Below are 18,465 nucleotides of genomic sequence, written 5' to 3'. Positions count from 1 at the left end.
CATTAAACATCAATAAGATCACTCCTGGGTCCTCAATCATGGACAGAAACAGTTGAGGAACTTTCACCCTCACACAAGGAGTTTCTACTCATTCACTAAGTATGATCCAAGCTGTCACATATATTATATTACATTCCCTTTTGGTTGGAAGACACATTGATTTCCCAACATCCTGTAGTTACTTTTACTGATACTTATTATAATATACCATTTCTCCAATTGCTACTTCTTATACTGTACCATTTCTCCAAATCCTGATCTTCCTTTATGTTTTACTCTATTGGTTGTCTAACGTAATATATTTAGAGTTTATGCTCTTTGGAGCAGAGATTGTATCTTTACAGCATAGCCTCCCAAAATTCAATGGGAGAAACACCTGTCTAGAATGAGTTTCCTATTACTGTATCTTTTCTTCAGAATAGAGCACAATATAAGGGCAATAAAGAAGATTTATGATCCTCAGCAAGGATTTCAGTAATAATAAAAAAATTCCTGTCCCGAGCATCTAAAACCTGACATATTCAGTTAAAGCCCATAATTTATAAATATGTTTTAATATGCAGATCAGCACCAAGTGGGAATTTACAAAAGTACAAAAGCAGGTCTAACTCCCACTGAAGTTGGTGCAAGTTAGTATCCAACAACTCTTTTTTGTGCTTTTCTAAAGTCCACTACATGCCTATCTGCATCTTTAGATGCTTAAATGTCTTGGTACCTCTAGTCCTTAACCACCCAGAGACTTGGAATGGCAACATTTTCATGTTTCCTGTGTATTCATATGAGATGTTTTGAGCTGAGTATTTGCATTTGTGTAACAATTAAATAGATGTTTTGGGCTGAGCATCTGTATTTGTGCAACATTATATGTTTTTCTCCTGTATTTTGCCAGGTAGCATTCACAAGCCTGTACCAAACAGCTAATCATAAGCAATGTGGCTAGCTTTAAAACAAATATGTTTAAGCAGAGCAAACACCCCTGAATCCAGCGTTAACCAAGCTAAGACTGGAAAAGTGAAAATGTTTAATGTCTCAAATCTACCATTTACTCTGTGCTCTGCAGGCTTCATGCTAACAAAATGAAATCAACAAAATTCAGAAACAATGAGCAGCAGCACCCAAGCAAAGCCTTCTCACATGCTGTACCTTTTCTTCATTTGCTTTATTACTTTGGGTAAAAAGAGGATAAACAAGCATTTGCAAGTTGATCCTTTCCCTGCATATACAACCAATCCTGAAAAGAATTTATGCACACTCTTTTAGTTTAAATATAACTACTACTAGCAACAAAAATGTAAACCTCTCTGTCCTACGTCTCTTGTCCCACAGAATCACTTGCACCTAACTTAAGCCTGGAAGAATTTAGCAGGCTGCATCTGCCACACTATTCACCTTTGCCTGTCTCACTTTTATGTAGGATTCCAGCACGTTCTAAACAAAGTGGATCACATGAAGAATTCCTCTCCTCAACACCCTCCAGCTGCCCACTGCCACTCCCTCTGCCCATCATACTTTCATTCTCCTTTCTCTTCTCACTATTTACAGATCTCCATCCTGCCACTGTTCTGTCACATTTCAATCCAACCATCACCCAAAATCCCAATTATTAGTGAAAACAGATATACGCACATGGAAAAAAAAACAGTAAGACAACTGTTCACCATCATCCCAACTGACTTCTGAGCACAATGCCTTTCCCTCCCCATCCACCCCCACTACACTGTCATCAGATGGTGTGATACTCAGGAAAGGGATTGCATTTTCTTCTGAAAAGTACTTAGTGAATGTATGCTGTCACAATACAAAACACACTGACCTTCTGTAACTCTGTTCTTCCTTTGTTTCTGCAAAACAAGTGGGAAAAAAGGGATTAAAAATACCTGATGTAATACTAAAGTGTATCTGAGAATTCTTATAGATCTGTCCTATTAATCTGTTTCTTCTTAGAGTTCCATCAAAAAATAAAGGCATAACAGCAGGGCACTACAAGGGTATGCAGAGCTTCCTCAAGAGCCTAAGGGAGACTCCAGAAACCACTCTTACTATAGCCAGAATTTATGCACACTCATCATTCATTTTTGAATCCTCATCTTCCACCTCTTACCATAGACATTTTCTCCTAAATTTTTTGGCTATGGTGTCCACTCCAATCACATACATAACCGCTCCTTCCTCTTCCATATTTCCTTCATCCTCTTCTCCCTCCAACTCAATCCCTGCTTCTTTCCCTGTTTCCTAACCCCTAAGGAAAAAACAACCATCAGTAAAATGATTGTGTCGTGGATTGACTTTAACCTTGAGCTCTTATCATATACTGCAGCCATTTCCTCCTTCCCACTTTCCCCACCCCATCTTTAAATTGTGTTTATTTCTTTAAATGAAGACTCCTTCCTAACTGCTCCCTCCTCTTCCATATTTCCTTCATCCTCTTCTCCCCCCCAGGGGCTTAGTAGGTAAATGCACTGGGACCTTGATTTGTTTTGATTTGAAATCATTAAGGCCTTGCTACAAATAAATTGAATACAGAGGACAAAAAATTGAATAGAAGAGTTAAGTCAGAGATTTACTTTCAATCAATCTCAACATCATAGCAGATTCTTACTTAACAAAGTGTCTTCATGAGTTGGTAAATTAATGTCCATGGCTGCTTACATACATTAAAAGGGTCTCATTCTACAAAGGAATTAATATGGGTAAAACTGATTAGATAGAGTGACAAAAAATTTCAAGACTGCTTGGAGAAACTTCTTGTTGTTTCCTAAGTGTTTCTCTGACTAATAAATCAAGAAAAAAAATAATACTTAGATTCTGAACATCCAATTCAACATATAAAGGCAGAACCTTCTAAATGTCCTGAGCCCTCATAAAAATCAGTGGGTTCTATCAGACTCAGTCTTCAAGGTTTCAGTTGCAGGATGAAGGAGCTTATCTTTTCAGATGGGCTGTAGCTACAGCCTGAAACTCCATCTACTATTAACAGCTGTTATCTATGATCTAACTGTATTTCTCACTCTCATGAAATAATCAGTGCCTGCTTTAGAAAGATCACTTTCAAAACTCTTTAACAATTTACACAAAGAAACAAAAATGTTCTTTTAGGATGTAGGAAAGATTTTAGCTTCCATCTATTTATGATGAGACAAACCCTGGATTTTTTTTATATTGAGACTCTTGCTAGAGAAGCAATTTTAGGTAGCTGCTATGCAACTCCATTATTCTTCTAAAGCCTAACAACTTTGAGGAAGTAGTAAACATCTGAGGACAAATTGTAAAGTGTTTTATTGAAATTTTGTCTCTAAAAATAGGCCAGTTCATTGAATCTGAACTACTGAAAGTAGAAAGGCAGGTTCTGAAAACAGAATTCCTGATTAGGTCTCACAACTAGACTAGGAACTCCGTTCAGATAGCATTCTCCCAACCTCCCGTGTAAAAAAGTTTTCCTTCCACCTGCTGTTTTCCTTTAGCTGACTAAGGAAACTACAGTTAGCTCTATAGAAACAAGACAACAGTTGTCTTGCAGCAGGTGTGAGTGCTAAGACATTTGCCGTGTTGCAAGGAAGCATACATACTTTGCTGCTTTTGCTAGTGCTGCATATTCTCACTGTGAAGGGTTCTGTCCGTAGAAAATAAGAACGGGCATGCCAAACTGGCATTTTATTGGCAGCTGCGTATCAGCTGAGGGCTTGTGTTATTTGGAAAGCTACTTTTATTCAGGAGTTTCACTGATTTGCATCAAATCTGTATGCAGTCACAGACAAACCTGTGGTGACAAAGGTCAACTTCTGTGGGCAAAATGTTGCAGTATAGACCAGGCCTTAACTCCAAAATAAGCTCAGGAGAATCCTCAGAGAGGAATAAACAGCTGTCAATAAGCAACATCACATGTACAAATTTAAAAAGTATCAACATTTTATGCATTAGAGTTAAAATAAAATCTGTTTTATAAAGGAAAACAACACCCCAATTTTCCGTGTAAATGAAAAACTACATAAAGTTAACACTTATTTTATTATAGTTTTACATGTTATGACCTTTAGCAGCTCCAAGTTGTTGAACTGCAGTCACTAACTTCTTTTTCACACTAGCATGTCTGTATGAAGTAGGCTACCACCAGCTGACAACATGGATTAGTACTGAAAAAGAAAGCTTGTCCAAGGAGCTAGAAAAGGCACCTTGTATTCAGTGTTTGTTATGCTCTAAGATTTACATCAGTCTTACTTTGTGCACTATGGAATATAAATATTTATATTTATAAGCCATTTTGTGTCCCGCTGGATGTAAAGTAAGACTGTACATGAAGTTTAAGGAACTGTATGATAGAGCATAAAAGCTGGTTGACTTTTCTTTCAGTCTGGTTTCCCACTCCCATACTGTCTCTAGGCTGACAATCATAACACCAGCAGAGGGATTCATGATATCAACAACACCTAGAGAGGAAAAGCAGAACTCCATACTTGAATGCTGGATGCAAAAAGAATATTTGAGAGTATTTTTTTTCAAAACACATTTTTCTTGGAAATTTTTCATGTGCGTACAAAGACATGGATTCAACAGTCTCTCCCTTCTAAAAGCTTTGCAAGTCACCCTTCAGATAAATGAAACCTTCTCCGTAGAGATACAAACTGATGACTGATTATTACTTATTCAAGAGTGCTACTAGATGAAGACAAAGGATAAGACTGTGGGACTGTTTGGAAGTAAACCAGAGAGCCCCTATTTCCATTTTGGATAAAATTATGTATTTTTCAAGCACCATTTCATACCTGAATATCTCAAAACACTGTATAAACATCATCTTACAACTAACATATTAGTATATACAATTCCAATATAAATTCCAAAGTTATGTTTTCATTTCATGTAAAACTGTCATTGGGTTTTGAGGTGTTTTTGCTTTTTTTCCTCAAGAATTTTTTGGCTTTTCCTAGTCTTCCCATATAATTGGTGTCTAATGAGGGCTGAAGGAAACAAAAACAAAGCACTTTTAGCCAATTGTAAAAAACTGAAAAACTTCAATTCTCCAGTTTCCAAAGTTGGGATTTTGTCTCTCTCTCTCTCTCTCTCAAAAACAAAAAAGAATTATTGAAAAACATTTTTATGTAAAAAAATGTTTGGTCTAAATCCATTTTTCATAGGGAAAATCATGTTTCAATCATTTTTTTTTAGCCTGTCCTGTTGACAACATCCCTGTAAGCTAGATCAGGATTTTTACCCCCACTTCATACCTGGGGAAAATAAAGTAATGAGAAATAAAGTGATCTGGACACACCAGACGTCTATGGCAGAGCCCTGCAAGTTTCTAGCAGTCTTGGCTCCCAGGCTTGATTCTAATTTCACTTTCACTGGTATGTTTCAGTACCAAATCATAAACTTCAGTACAGTTACTCCTAGTTTACACATACATAAGTAAAATAATGATCAGGATTTGCTAACTGAAGAAGCAAAGTTATCTGCCATACCAGCTGGATCACTAATACAGCCTCCAAACACCAGCTAGGTCAAATACAAGAAGTGAGAGTCTGAGCTGTACCTCTGAGACAGACAGGACAAAATTCACAGCCCTGAGGATGAGAGCTAAGACATTCTGGTACCACATGGAGCCTGAACTGATTTGGGAGTAGGGAAAGTGTCTAAATTCCAGCAGCCTGTCCCTGCATACCTATGGTAACAGTGCTGTCCAGAAAATGTTGAAAGTGCTACATGCTGTGGCCCCACCCCAAAAAGAGGGTTTGTGAGGGAGGGTCCTGAAGGACAGTCTGCAACTGTTTTCCTCAGCCCCTACAGCTGTCTCTTTCTGTTCCTGTGCCAGGAGAATTCTTCCTCATCCAGCTGGACCCTCGACCTCTAAGTACCCCTTTACACAGCTTCATCCATTTTATCCAGTGCACAGAAGGCAGACAAGGAGGTGATAATCTCACCTAAAATGTTTGAGATTAAAGTAAAAACAACAATATTAATACTAGCAAATCTAGACAAGCACTTCCCAGGCTTTAAAATCTAGCTGATTGCATCAAAAAAATTAGTGTTTCATCCCATGTAATCTTAAATAAATGTAACAACAGTGGATTCTAATTTGTTAACCAACTCATCTAACACCTGACTACAGCCCACACTGCATACAATACTGTCTGAGAAACACTGACCAAGATAAAGTTTTGCCTTATTTAAAGTACTTTTCTGAAGCAAAGAAAGAATTCTTGGCATATTACACAGTATTGCCAACCACCAGGATTCAAAAATCATAAACTTTAACAAACTGCAAGATTCGTTTGGAATCATGAAGTTGTAAAAAATTTGGTACACTCTTCCTTCTGGTTTCTGGTCTTGGTGAAGATACTCATGTCACATTTTCAAATCTTCCTTAGCAAACCAGGAAGGCTAGAGATTTATTCAAAAATATTAAAGTTGAGATTCTTGTTTAACTACTTGACTCCAGAAATGAGGGCTTTTAGGAAACCACCAAAAATTATTGGCCTTGCAACAAAACTGCAAGGATTGGCAACACTAAAGAGTGTCAAATAATGTTGGCTTATTTATTTTAAAATTGTTGATAATACAGCTTTCTTCTCGGAAAAGGCTGTAAACAAAGGTTTGATCATTTTTCTCTATCTCCATCCTAATAAAGTTCACTCACCCTTTGTTAAGTCTTCTTTCCAAAGTGACCTGAATTTCTGCTGATTTTTCCCTCTGCAATTCCTGTCAAACTTTTAATTATTTGTTGTGCATCTGTGTATTTTTTTTCCAAACATACTTTGTTTCAAGAAAATGACAGTAGTCTCTAAAGAAAACACTCCAACTAAATAAAATTAATTATTTCTGGTATTTTTTGTATTTCTCTCCTGAATATACCTATACCCACCCCACTTCTTCTGTAATCATTAAAATGATCATTGAGAGACAAGAATCATTATCCAGTTCTGTTTATTTGATGATTTGCCTCAGTCACCAGTTTTTGAATGAGAAAAATAACATTGCAATCAAACTTTTTCTTACCTTGTAACATTACAAGTAACAGATACATTCTCTCCTTCTTCCATTTGTCTGTCAGTTCCAGTGAACTGATCTTGGACCTAATTATAATAAATCTGTATTCAGTATGGTTAAGGAAGGAGGTTATCTCAAACCATTTATCAGAAAAGTGGCATTTTAGCTTTTATAACCACTTGCAAATTCTGGTAAGACTTACTTATTTAGGAGTTGTAGTAAGAGAATAAAATTTAAGGAAATGGGTCCCCCTGGTGCTTCGTCTCAACAGTTATACAAATAAATGTTTTTAAAAAGCCAAGATTTGTTACTTGTAATTATTTTGAAACATTGTTGAATGTGCTTTACACATAAATAGGGACCTACTGAGATCCAGCATTGCCCACAAAATCAGGCAATGTCTGCAAAACCCGCAAAAAAAAAAAAAACCAAAAAGAAAACTTGCTGGAAATAAAATGCTGGCTTCCCAGAGGGAACCAGCAGTGCTCATGGCACAGCAGCCCAGTCAAACAACTCCCTAGCCCCACCAACAAGGGGGAGCCAAAGATGCCTGCCGCCCCCCCCGCCTTGCCATTGATTGTCTGAGGGCTACCTGTCATGCCGCCCCCACCCCTCTCCACCAATCAGCAGCAAGGGTGGGGCCATATGATGGACAGCCTTCACAGCCAAACAACAGAAAGGGGCAGGGCCCATCAACCAAATGGGGCTGGGTGCCCTGACTAGCCCATGAAAGTGGCAGGTGGCCTTGTGATTTCCCCACAAAATCAGCTGGCCACCTCCTCAAGTTCGGTTGACCCCTACAGGTAACCAAACAAATCACACTCTTGTCCCTTAAGGATCTGGCCACATCCAGACAAAAGTGGGTGAAATTAAATGCAGCAATAGTACATGATTTGCTATGCACTCCTTGCAATTTTACTTGTTTGTTTGCGGGGGGGGGGGGTTTATTAGAAGTGGATGGACTGATTTATAAAGGCCTTTGAGAAGAAATTTGTTTTATTAAGCGATGTGTAAGAAAAGAGACTGTGAAGGTGATGGACTTTCATACCATGCCAATATTCTATTCTAATGCCTTATCTGTACTATGCCTTTCATATCTTGTATTATATGGAACAGATAATAGACATGTATGTGATAACTGTGACTGATCTGATCTTACAGAGAACACAGCAAGGCACAGGATGTGATCGTCAACTTACACCATCAATTTCCACCATTTTTATGCATATTCATAAAAGTACATTATTTTTAATTGGTTGTTCATTCATAAGTTCTCTACTTTCAGCCCAAGAAACCTTTTTTCCCCCTTATTTTTTAATACCATTGATTCATAGAATCATAGAAGTCGGGTCAGAAGGGACCTTGTAGATCTTCAAATCCAACCCCCTGCCTGGGCAGGAGAAAAACTGGGCTCAAATGACTCCAGCCAGGTAGTCATCAAGCCTCTTCTTAAAGACCCCCAGGGTAGGAGCCAGCACCCCTTTCCTTGGAAGTTGGTTCCAGATCCTAGCCGCCCTGACTGTGAAGTAGTTCTTACAGATGTCTTATCTAAACCTACTCTCCAACAACTTGTGGCTGTTATTCCTTGTTATGCCAGGGGCGTGAGGGGAAACAAGGTCTCTCCCAAACCCTTCTGGTCCCCCCTAGTGAGTTTATAGGTGGTCACCAGGTCCCCCCTCAGCTTTCTCTTGTGAAGGCTGAACAAGTTCAGGTCCCACAGTCTCATTGTAGGGTCTGCCCTGTTGTCCCTGGATCATGTGGGTGGCCCTCCTCTGGGCCCTCTCACACTTGGACCCTGATTCTAACACTTAAAAATTGTTTCTAAAAACGGCTCTGTAACAGGTTGAAAGAGCTGTATTTACTTAAATGGTAGTGGGCCTTGGAATGTTAAAAAGTGTAAGTTTAATGAAGGAACATAACACTTTTCTCCAATTCAAAAATAGGTTTTCAGTATTAAACTACGCCAGGTGACAGCTACTCACTCTACTAATAGCTATTTTCCCTATTAAATAAGGCATTGTTAAAAAGGTGAACTTTTGCCTTGGTGACCTTTTTTTGCTATTACTTTAAAAAGAAAGTGGTTGGATAGTCCAGTCTCAATAGCCTTGAGACTCCCCTTTGACTTCAGATCAAAGCCATCAAACCACAGTTTCAAAGGAATGAGTTAGAAGAGAGAAATATAGAGAAGAAAACTTCAGATAACAGTAAATTCCTGATACACCAGAGATACTCCCTTTTGCAACATTTAACAAGAACACTTTTGTCCTTGAATTTGTAAAGATAAGCTCTAATGGCCATTTGAAATGTATTTAAATATCACTGAAGCGAACAACTCTATCATTTTGCAGAGAATTATGTGTGGCAGCTGCTGAAATAGATTAAATGGTGAAATAAAACTAAAATTTGAAAAAAAAAAGGATGATTTGCACCATTATCTCCCATCATTATGATCAGTTATCCTTCATAGAAATGAAAAAATAAATAAGAAGCATGGCATTACTTTTCCTTCTAGGCATATAAAACTGACATGTGACCTGTTTATGGGATTTCCATACATGCTAAAGAGGAAAGATAATGCTGTAAAGTGGCTAAATAATCAAAAGAGCCACTTTTGCAGGAGTTAGAAATTGTAACCCTACTAGAAAAAGTAGGATGGAGGCTTTAGACTAGTGGTTATCGAATTTTCTGACTTTGTTTAAAGTTTGCCAAATTAATGTCCTCACCTCAGATACATAAAAGCATAAATAAAAATGCACTGCTTTGTCTTCCACCACAGCAGTTTTTCTATATGCAAACTGGGCTCCAGACTGTGGATTTTTCCCCCAAAAGTTTGCTAATGCTTTTTAACTAGAATTATCCTAAGAAAAAAAAATAGAAAATAGAAAATAGAAAAAAATGTTTTATTTCAGTTTTGACATTTGGATCAATCTAGTGTCTACCAACTAGAAAAAAAAATCTTCAGAAATATGATGTGGGAATAAAAGTGTACCCTAGCTAGGCTGATTTAACACAGCCAGATGCTTAGGGAGGCTCCAAAGGGGCAAAGGAATTCCACATGACTTTGATTCAACTTTGGAAAGGCCAAGGGCTCTTACATTGCAGATTCACTGCAGTTTGAGAACTGCTACATCACCCACTAGACAGAAGGGGCTTCCATCAACTGCAAACTAAGGGTCTTATCCAAGAACGTCTCCAAGTTATGACACTCCCCACATCAGGAAACTCTGTGGCCCCTGGAGAGACAAATTCCCATCACAGCTATAGTTTTGGGAGGGAGCAGTTATTTTAATACGTTACGTCAGGGGTGGGCAATTATTTTGGGTGGAGGGCCACTTATTGAGTTTTGGCAAGCCATCGAGGACTGCACGACAGGCAGCCAAGGGCAGATAAATATTAATTTTCCAAATTTTTGGGGGCCCCGCAGGCTGGACAGAATAGCCTGGCGGGCTGCATCCGGCCCCTGGGCCGCATTTTGCCCACCCCTGGATTATTTAGATAGAGCGTAACAGGGTGTTGGATTAGTGAAGCATTTGCTAAAATGAAGAGCAGGAAGTCAGAACATTCACTGGGACCCTACAGTGTAGCACAAAGCAAGTGTTTAACAGAGGTCAGAGCCATCCAGGTGCTCAGTGCAGGTCCTCAATCCTACACAGCAGAGCTCTAGATGCCAGTCCTCCCAGCCCCAAACCGTTCCTTTCCGCCAGCCAAGTAGAATCAACACTGCTGAGTGGAAAAGGGGCTTCTGCTGCCATCAGAAGGCAAGCACAGACCTGCCTGCACCTTCTGTCAGCTGCAGCAGCCCACTTGGCAGCAGGTGCCTTTCCAAGATGCACTTCAGGCTGTGGCAGCAGAGCTATGTAGAAGCCCCTCTCCCCCCCACCAAAAAAAGGGGCTTGCGCAGTGGCTGCTGCCTGCCACCAGAAGGGCTGGGGAAAGAGGCAGGTAATGGCCCATGACAGAGAAGCAGGGCTGGGAGGGACCTCCAGAAGTCACCTAGGGCAATCCATAGGCCGTGACCCAAAAGTGGGTCTCAAGAATATATGAAAGGGTGGCAAACAAACTTTAAAAGTGGTTTCTCCTTTCAAGGAGAAAAATGGTGGCTTTTCCCTTGCAGGCTGGCAGAGCTCCAGCCTGTGAGGGGCTGCTTGGAGCCCCCCCCTAGCCCACACACTGGGGGCAGAGGGCAGCAGGTTGGGAGTGAGGGGCACTGTGTTGGGACTGGGCATCCACGTTTACAAATGGGTCCTGGTACACAAAAGGTTGAGAACCACAGATCACCCCGCTGCCAGAGGCGCCATTGCTCCTCTCCAAAGAAGGGCAATGGGGCAGCATCCCTGAGTTGCATAAAAAGAGAAACCGAAGTCGTTCCCCCCCACCCCCCGCAGGCTCCCTTGCTGCTGCTGCCTCCGCACGGAGAGGGGGCACAGGGCGTGAAAGAAGGGGGCCCAGAGCCTCGCCGGCTCAGTGCAGGGACGAGGAGCTGCTACCCGACCCCTGAGCCTTTCCCGTCCCTCCCCCGCCGCCTTCTTTCTCCTCCCTGCTTGGATCCAGCCCGTCAGGCACTGACGCTGCATTGCACCGCAGAGAGCTGCATCCCGGCGCAGGCAGGGGCCAGGTACCTCGGGCGCTAGGGGTACAGCCGCCGCGGCGCAGGGCAGCAGCGCCGCGTTGCTAGTCACGTCTATGAGCCGGGAGGTGGCGGCGGAGCCCACCCGCCAGTTCCCGCCGCTGCCGCTGCCGCTACCGCTGCTGCTACTAGAGCGGCTCATGCCCGCCGCGCGCCCCGAACGCCGACCCGGCCAAGATCCCCATGGCAACGCGTATACACTTCAGGGACAGCGAGCCTGCGTCGCAAGTCTCGCGAGAAGCCTGCAAATCTCGTCGCCGAGATATGAGGCCGAAGAGAGAGAGCACATTCCAGACTCCCCCCTCCGGCCTCATAGGTGGTTGAAGCCGAAGAGAGAACACATTCCAGGCTCCCCCCCTTCCAGCGCGGCCTCAGGTGGTTGAGGCCGAAGGGAGAGCCCATTCCAGGCTTCACCCTCCCCCCCCCGCACGGCCTCACAGGTGGTTGAGGCCGACGGGAGAGTGTATTGCACGCCTGACCAGCCCCGCCAGCCTTCTGCCTGCCCCTTCTGTAGCTGCAATGGGCGCTGCCCCTGCAGTGGAATAATTCCCTGGGAAGCTGAGGTTTACCTTAAACGTGGGCCACGAGTGCATCATTAAAAAAAAAAGGGTGGTGGAGGAAGAAGACCTCCCCACAGACAGCTCCCAAAAACTAGCACAGCTCCAAACACCAATACATGCAGTGATCTGAACCCAGCAGCACCCAATAGCCCCAGCAGCAGCATCCCAGAGCTCCCCCGGCCGTCACCACCAAGCTGCGATGTCCCAACTGCCCTTACGCAAAGCCTAGCACCCTTCCATGCAAGGCTTGTGGAACTTTGGTAGATGCAAGTGAGCCAGCATGGTCCGCTTTTGGGCCGCCACTGGGAAAACTGCTGGCTCAGGGCCTAATTATATAAAGCGGAGTTTATTCCCATCAGCACTGGAAGGGGAAAATAAATATGACTGGGGTGGCAAGAATCACTTATATATCACCGGCATGTATTTCACCATGAGTCAAGTCTGCTCAGAAAATACAGGGCTGAGGCTGTCAGGAGAAAATGAAACATGAACAAGATGCTGCTCCCATACAGATGTGCTTTCTCCTGCGCTGGCAAGACTAGCAGCAGTATCAGCGTTCTAAAGCCAGCAAAAGCAAACCCTGTTTGATGAGTCCAGAGTTTACAGAGATCAAATATGTAGTGCTACAAGCATGACAAAGGACTATGCATAACAAAGGTTTGGGATCAGTTGCTATTGCAGACACACTCAAAATCTAAATACACTTTATGCTTCTGATCTTTGCCATCAAAACATTCAATAGCCAGGATGAAAAAAGTGAACAGTTTTGTTGGCAGGGTATATACTATGACTGGAACTAGATTAAAACTTTTTATCTGCAAAGGTAAATTTGATAACTGGCTTCCTCTAATGCCACAAAAAGTTACCTTGCTTAGGAAGCCAGTCCAGTTGCCATTTAAGTGAGAGAAAAAAAGACTACTGACTTCAGTAAGAATTGGATTCAGATTTCAGAGATTTGCTCTGCAGAACTGAACACAAAACATATTATGACCAGGGATCCCAGTTTTCTCTGATTAAAAAAAAAAAGCCCCAATTTTTGGATTAAAAAAAGTAACTAAAATCCACATTTTTCCATGATCAAAATGAAACACCACTAATATGTATCCAAAATCCACATTTTTCCATGATTAAAACAAAACATATATATTAGTCATATTAGTAGTGTTTCATTTTAATCACAGAAAAATGTGGGGTTCAGATTACTTTTTTAATCTGAAAATTGCGGATTTTTTTTTTAATCAGAGAAAACCGGGATCCCTGGTTATAGTGCATGCAGGGAAGATTGCCTTACTACAAGTAAATTTCAGGTTAGACTTCCAGGCTACATTGTGGTCCCAACAGAGTTCAGGCTGCTTTGATAATTCAAGATAGATGCCACCCAAAGAAAGTAACATGGGAACAAGTCTCTTCCAGTAGAGATGTTTTCTTCTGTATCTTTAAGGTGTTGGAAGTGTACAGTCCTTATCAATTCTTGTTTTCACTTAGCTTCTGTGGCTTCCAGGGCCTGGGAAAGAGTTGCAATACAAAACTGCCTCCCTTTGTCACTTTTCTTAAGATGAAGATAAGAATCGGGGCCAACAGTGCCTCAAGTCATTGTTTAGTGAGCAGAGTATCTCACTGTGGTTCCTGTGAGCTAGTCTCCATTAGTTGAACTCTGTGGAAATGCAGGTAGATGGTTTTCCATACCATCTCTTCTTACCAAGTAGACTTTACTTACTTCTACAGTTACATTGCCTTCACATGCTGATCCTCCCACTGCACCACTGCTTTGCTGTGGCCTTAGAGAAAAACAGAGGAACTACTAATGAATTGGAGTTGTTTACTTCCTTGGTTGTGGCACAGGTATCTCTACACCTCTACAGAATCCAACTTTTGCTTTAAAATAGCTCTTATGGCTCTGTAGCTAAGCACAGCTCCTATAGTGAGGCACATGCAACAGAGTCCTACAAAAACAGAATTAAGATAGAAAATTGTGATTGTATACCCTAGAAAAATGAACTCTCTTCTGATTCCAACAGTATTCTTAGTCCCAAAAGGCAAAATAACGGTAAGTGGCAGGAAAGCTGAAGTGCTGCCTTCTTTTACGCAAAAACCATGACCTTAATTTTAACAATATAAAATAAAATAGGAAGTCCTACTACAAAATCCAAGTTGATTTGTATTCCTATTTGGAAGCCACATAAGAGTCTAACATGCATGCATGCATACGTGCATGCACAGAGTTTAAACTAATCTGAACATTAAAAAAAACCTACAGGGAAAAAAAGAAATGATATTTTGCTCTAGAGGCATTGATACTGAATGAAGACTACAGCCTGATGTACTTTTATCAAAACAATTCTCCCTGGCATTGATTCAATATCATTAGCAATAACACTTTTTTAGTATGGTGAAACCCAGATCATTCATATCCAAATGCTTCCCAACTCGCTTAAATTCACCAGTCCACTGCGAGCAAGACAGAAGTAGGCAACTGTTTGCTGCAAGCTCACAATTGTTCATCTTTGCAGGAGGGATAGGCAAAGCTGACCCTAGGGGTGTGCGGGGCCCAGGGCATATCAGCTTGTGGGGGGCGTGGCACGGCGAGTGGCCGGAGCGGAGAGCCAGCGGTGTACAGAGGGGTGGTGCCCTCAGCACATGCTAACGGTGCTGTCCACGGGGCCCGGGGCAGTCGCCCCAAGTCATGCCCCCCCACCCCACCCCAGGGACAGCTCTGGGGATAGGAAAGTAACCCTGCAAAGAATGTAGGTTCTACTACACAGACAAGCCCCCCCCGATGGCCACCAGCATTGTAGACTCTGCTTTACCTAACTCCACACAGCTAGATAATATAATGTCCAAAAGAGATTTGTCATCTGGAGAACTATCTATACTGAACACTTGCATCATTGCTGTCAGCCTAATGCAGACAAAGCCACATCTAGAGGGTTGGGTCCAAGACTGAGAACCCGTAATACCTAGACTCAAATTTCAATTCCAATGAACAGCAGCCAAATTATGACTGAGGTCGGGGGCCAAATTCTTGGGACCAAATTCCTCAGCTGAGGTGACATAAATCTAGACTAATGTATTTGACTGGCTACAGGGGTGGGGAAATGGGCATTTCAGTGAGGATCTCACAAAAATGTGGTTTCCTCCATGCTGGCAGTGACTCTGTGAAATTTATGGTGCTTATAAACTGATACTGCTGGCTAGGACAGAAAAAATGGTTTCTAAGTTAGAGTATACCATTCATTCAAGAGTTTTGTGGGCTGACAGCACTTCTGATCTAAGAGATAATTTTAAAATTAGAAAAACGACTGAGTATTTGGAATTATAGGGAAGGGAAGAATTGAGAGGAAAAATAGTACATGAAGGGCTACTAAACAAGTGAATAAAATAAAACACACACAAGCAGTGGTTTTTGGCTACTATCTGGGAATATTTCCTTGCAATATTGAAAACAGGTTTTCATTCTCCAAAATATGTTTATAACTGTTATTTTCAAAAAAAGTGACTCTAAGTTAATCATAGACACACAAGAATTCCTTCAACGATTCTAAACTAGTTGCCTGATGCAGTGGATAGTGCTGGATTAGGAGTCAAGAAACTAGTTATTCTTTTCTGGGTCAGCCACTGATTTACTCTGCAGTTCCCATCAGTCAACATACCTAAATTTCCTCATCTATATCATGGAGATTATGAGATTGAACCAGTTCTGTATAGTTCCAGAAAATTTGTAGATTACCTGACCTAAATATTACTCTTGAAGAGAAATGTATGAAAACAGCCATAAGAAAATGTATGTCCCTGAAGCAGAAGTTAAGAAAATAAAAATAGGCCTTGAAGCAATTTAGAACAAAGTAAAGAGTTCAGAGTCATAAAAATCTTTTTCAAAGGACAGACCCTTTCCTTATTTAGCAGTTAAAAAAAAAACAAACAACCCAAATATTTCAGAAGTGGAGCAAAAGATCAAGGATATTATAATAGACTGGAGAAGAATCCAAATTGCATCATGGGCTATAAAAGAAAAGGGTTAGGTTTAGCTAAATCTATCTGAAGTAACTAGACTTCTGGGTCATTTTCATCAGGGACTGTATTTCATCTCAGAAAAACCTATGGATATTCCTAAAAAATAAAGAGCACCTTGCTGAAGTCTATGATTGGTTTTTAATTTCAGAAAAAGATAAACCTATTTCAGCTTTCCATTTGGGCAAGGTCCGAGCTCCCACTGCATGAACAATTAGTTTGTTTTTTGTTTTGTATTTTAATTACAATATAATGAGGAGGGGGGAGGAAAGAGTGTGGGATTTGCATGACCTATTTAGACAAGTTTTAGGCTTCTTTTAAAAGTTTGCCAACTTCCTTTCAAAAATAGAACTATAATTCATAATAAGAGAGAGACCAAAGGCTTTGTTCCTCCTATGGCCTAGTTTTACTTGTCTATGTTGACTGCCAAAATCTTGGACAGGATGTTACATACAGATTAGAAAAGCTTCTGCCAACTACTAAAAATTTAGGCACCGTGGATATATTGCAAATTGGAGTTCTGCCATCAATAAATACACTGAGACTCGTTTATGGAAATTTCATTTACTTTTTCAAAAAACATAATACATTACACTCCTTATCAGACTGTGTGGGGAAAAATGCACCTTTCAGATTATCACATTTGCCCTCAATTAAAATACTGCATCATTGAGACACTATAGGGCAGGAATTTGATTACATACCTTCCCGTTGAAGATGAGGGGCTGCAATAAATATACCTGCTGACATGCTTTGCTTTTTCAAAACAGCTTTCTAGCACTGACTAAGTTCACATTTTTATAGTAAAATGCTTATTATTTGGCTGGTATTCCAACCCAATGACTTTGGAACACCAAACAAAACAAAGTAGATGTGAGAAATGTAAAATGAAAGCTGTGGACAAAATAAACGCTAACTGGAATAACAAAAAGGCCAGTAATGTTCATGCAACCACAAATAACAACACATTCAAATGCACACACACTGAAGAACATTAAAATACTTTATCATGCCCTTCTAAAGCTGCAAGACTCCCAGAGAAAAGCTTGATTCACATCTTTTCAAAATATTGTTCTGGCAGGAGGCACCCATCATTCCATCGCTAAAGGATGAAACCTCAGAGATTATTGATTCTGTATTATTTGAATTGACAAGAGCACTTCCCAATTCTTTTCATTCGTGAATCAATTCTATGGATAACAATATATTTAAGTGTTTATTTCATTTTTGTTTAAATAAAATATCAACAGTTTAATATGAGGATAGATTTTAAAAAGCATATACGGTGCATCTAGACAAGCACAGCCATGCAGTATGTGGCACCACAAACACACCTGAAGCACCACATACCACGCAGTCAGATGTTTTCCATGCTGCAAAGGTGCACTGCCCATGCATGTGCTGCTCCGGATTCTTTTTCCATGGGTTTTTTTGACCCTGTATATCCAGGATTTAAAAAAAAAAACCCACAGGAAAAATAACCCAGAGCAGCACACACATGGGCAGCACGCGCCGATGAAAAGCAGAGCCAGGCCATCCAGAGCCATGCCGTGGCTGCCAGCCAGGCTCCACCCGGAAGAATCACTGCTCCTGCAGTCCCGGGAGATCCCCAGGACCTGAGGTAAAGCTGTTGGGGTCAGCACAATGCTGGCCCCAGCCTTCCCTACTGCCCCTGGGGTAACTTGCTGCATGCCAAAGTGTGCATGACATGGGCATTCCCCAGGGACAATTAGCTGCGGTGCAAAGCGTGCCACTGCTACTTGTCCCCCAGGAATCAAATGTCTGCACTCATCTGGACACAGCCATAGAGTCTAAGTATTAACATTAGTTTTCAGATAAGAAAGCCTTTTGATGGAGTAGTAAGATAGAGGTCATCTTTTTTCAGCTGTTGTTGATAGCCATCAAGATTAATGGTAATACCAAACCTTATCTTCCAATACATACATTTTTAGTGCTTCCTCCACCCCACCCCCCAGAATCTCCAAATCCTTTGTTAAGTGTGTATCCAAATTTCATTCTGCCATCACCAAGACGCAGCTACAGCTCAGTTTAAACACAACAGCTGGTGTACCCAATGAAATTGCTTAGTGTTGCTGGTAAAGTGGAGTCTACTTCTACTAAAGGAACTTCAGAGTGAATTCAAGAAGCAGAATCTTATCCTAATTTTGAATTTGGCTATAACCTGTGGATTAAAAGTGGAAAAGTGTCATGTAAAGCACCTGACCATGAGAAGTCAAGGGTTTTCATTCATATCTCTTCCAAAAGATGTTGGCCTTACTACCTCATGTT

The 18,465-nt window shown here is 41.1% G+C and overlaps 1 protein-coding gene across 1 annotated transcript in view; it reads right to left on the bottom strand.

Moving 5' to 3' along the window:
• Positions 1–11,794, bottom strand: part of CCDC170 (coiled-coil domain containing 170) — a 124,413-nt gene extending 112,619 nt beyond the window's left edge. The window contains exons 1-3 of the mRNA XM_090041504.1: positions 11,601–11,794; positions 6,991–7,067; positions 1,814–1,841 (exon numbers count right to left, since the gene is read on the bottom strand). Of these exons, the coding sequence (XP_089897630.1) occupies positions 1,814–1,841; positions 6,991–7,067; positions 11,601–11,750 (255 nt within the window). The 5' untranslated portion in view covers positions 11,751–11,794. The remainder of the gene's footprint in view (positions 1–1,813; positions 1,842–6,990; positions 7,068–11,600) is intronic.
• Positions 11,795–18,465: the final 6,671 nt, after the last annotated feature.

Source organism: Crocodylus siamensis, chromosome 1, assembly GCF_052110815.1.
Source record: "Crocodylus siamensis isolate JL-2025a chromosome 1, ASM5211081v1, whole genome shotgun sequence".
Lineage (NCBI taxonomy): Eukaryota > Metazoa > Chordata > Crocodylia > Crocodylidae > Crocodylus > Crocodylus siamensis.
The sequence above is the reverse complement of the archived record's forward strand: the minus strand, read 5'-3'. Positions and strand labels throughout refer to the sequence as shown.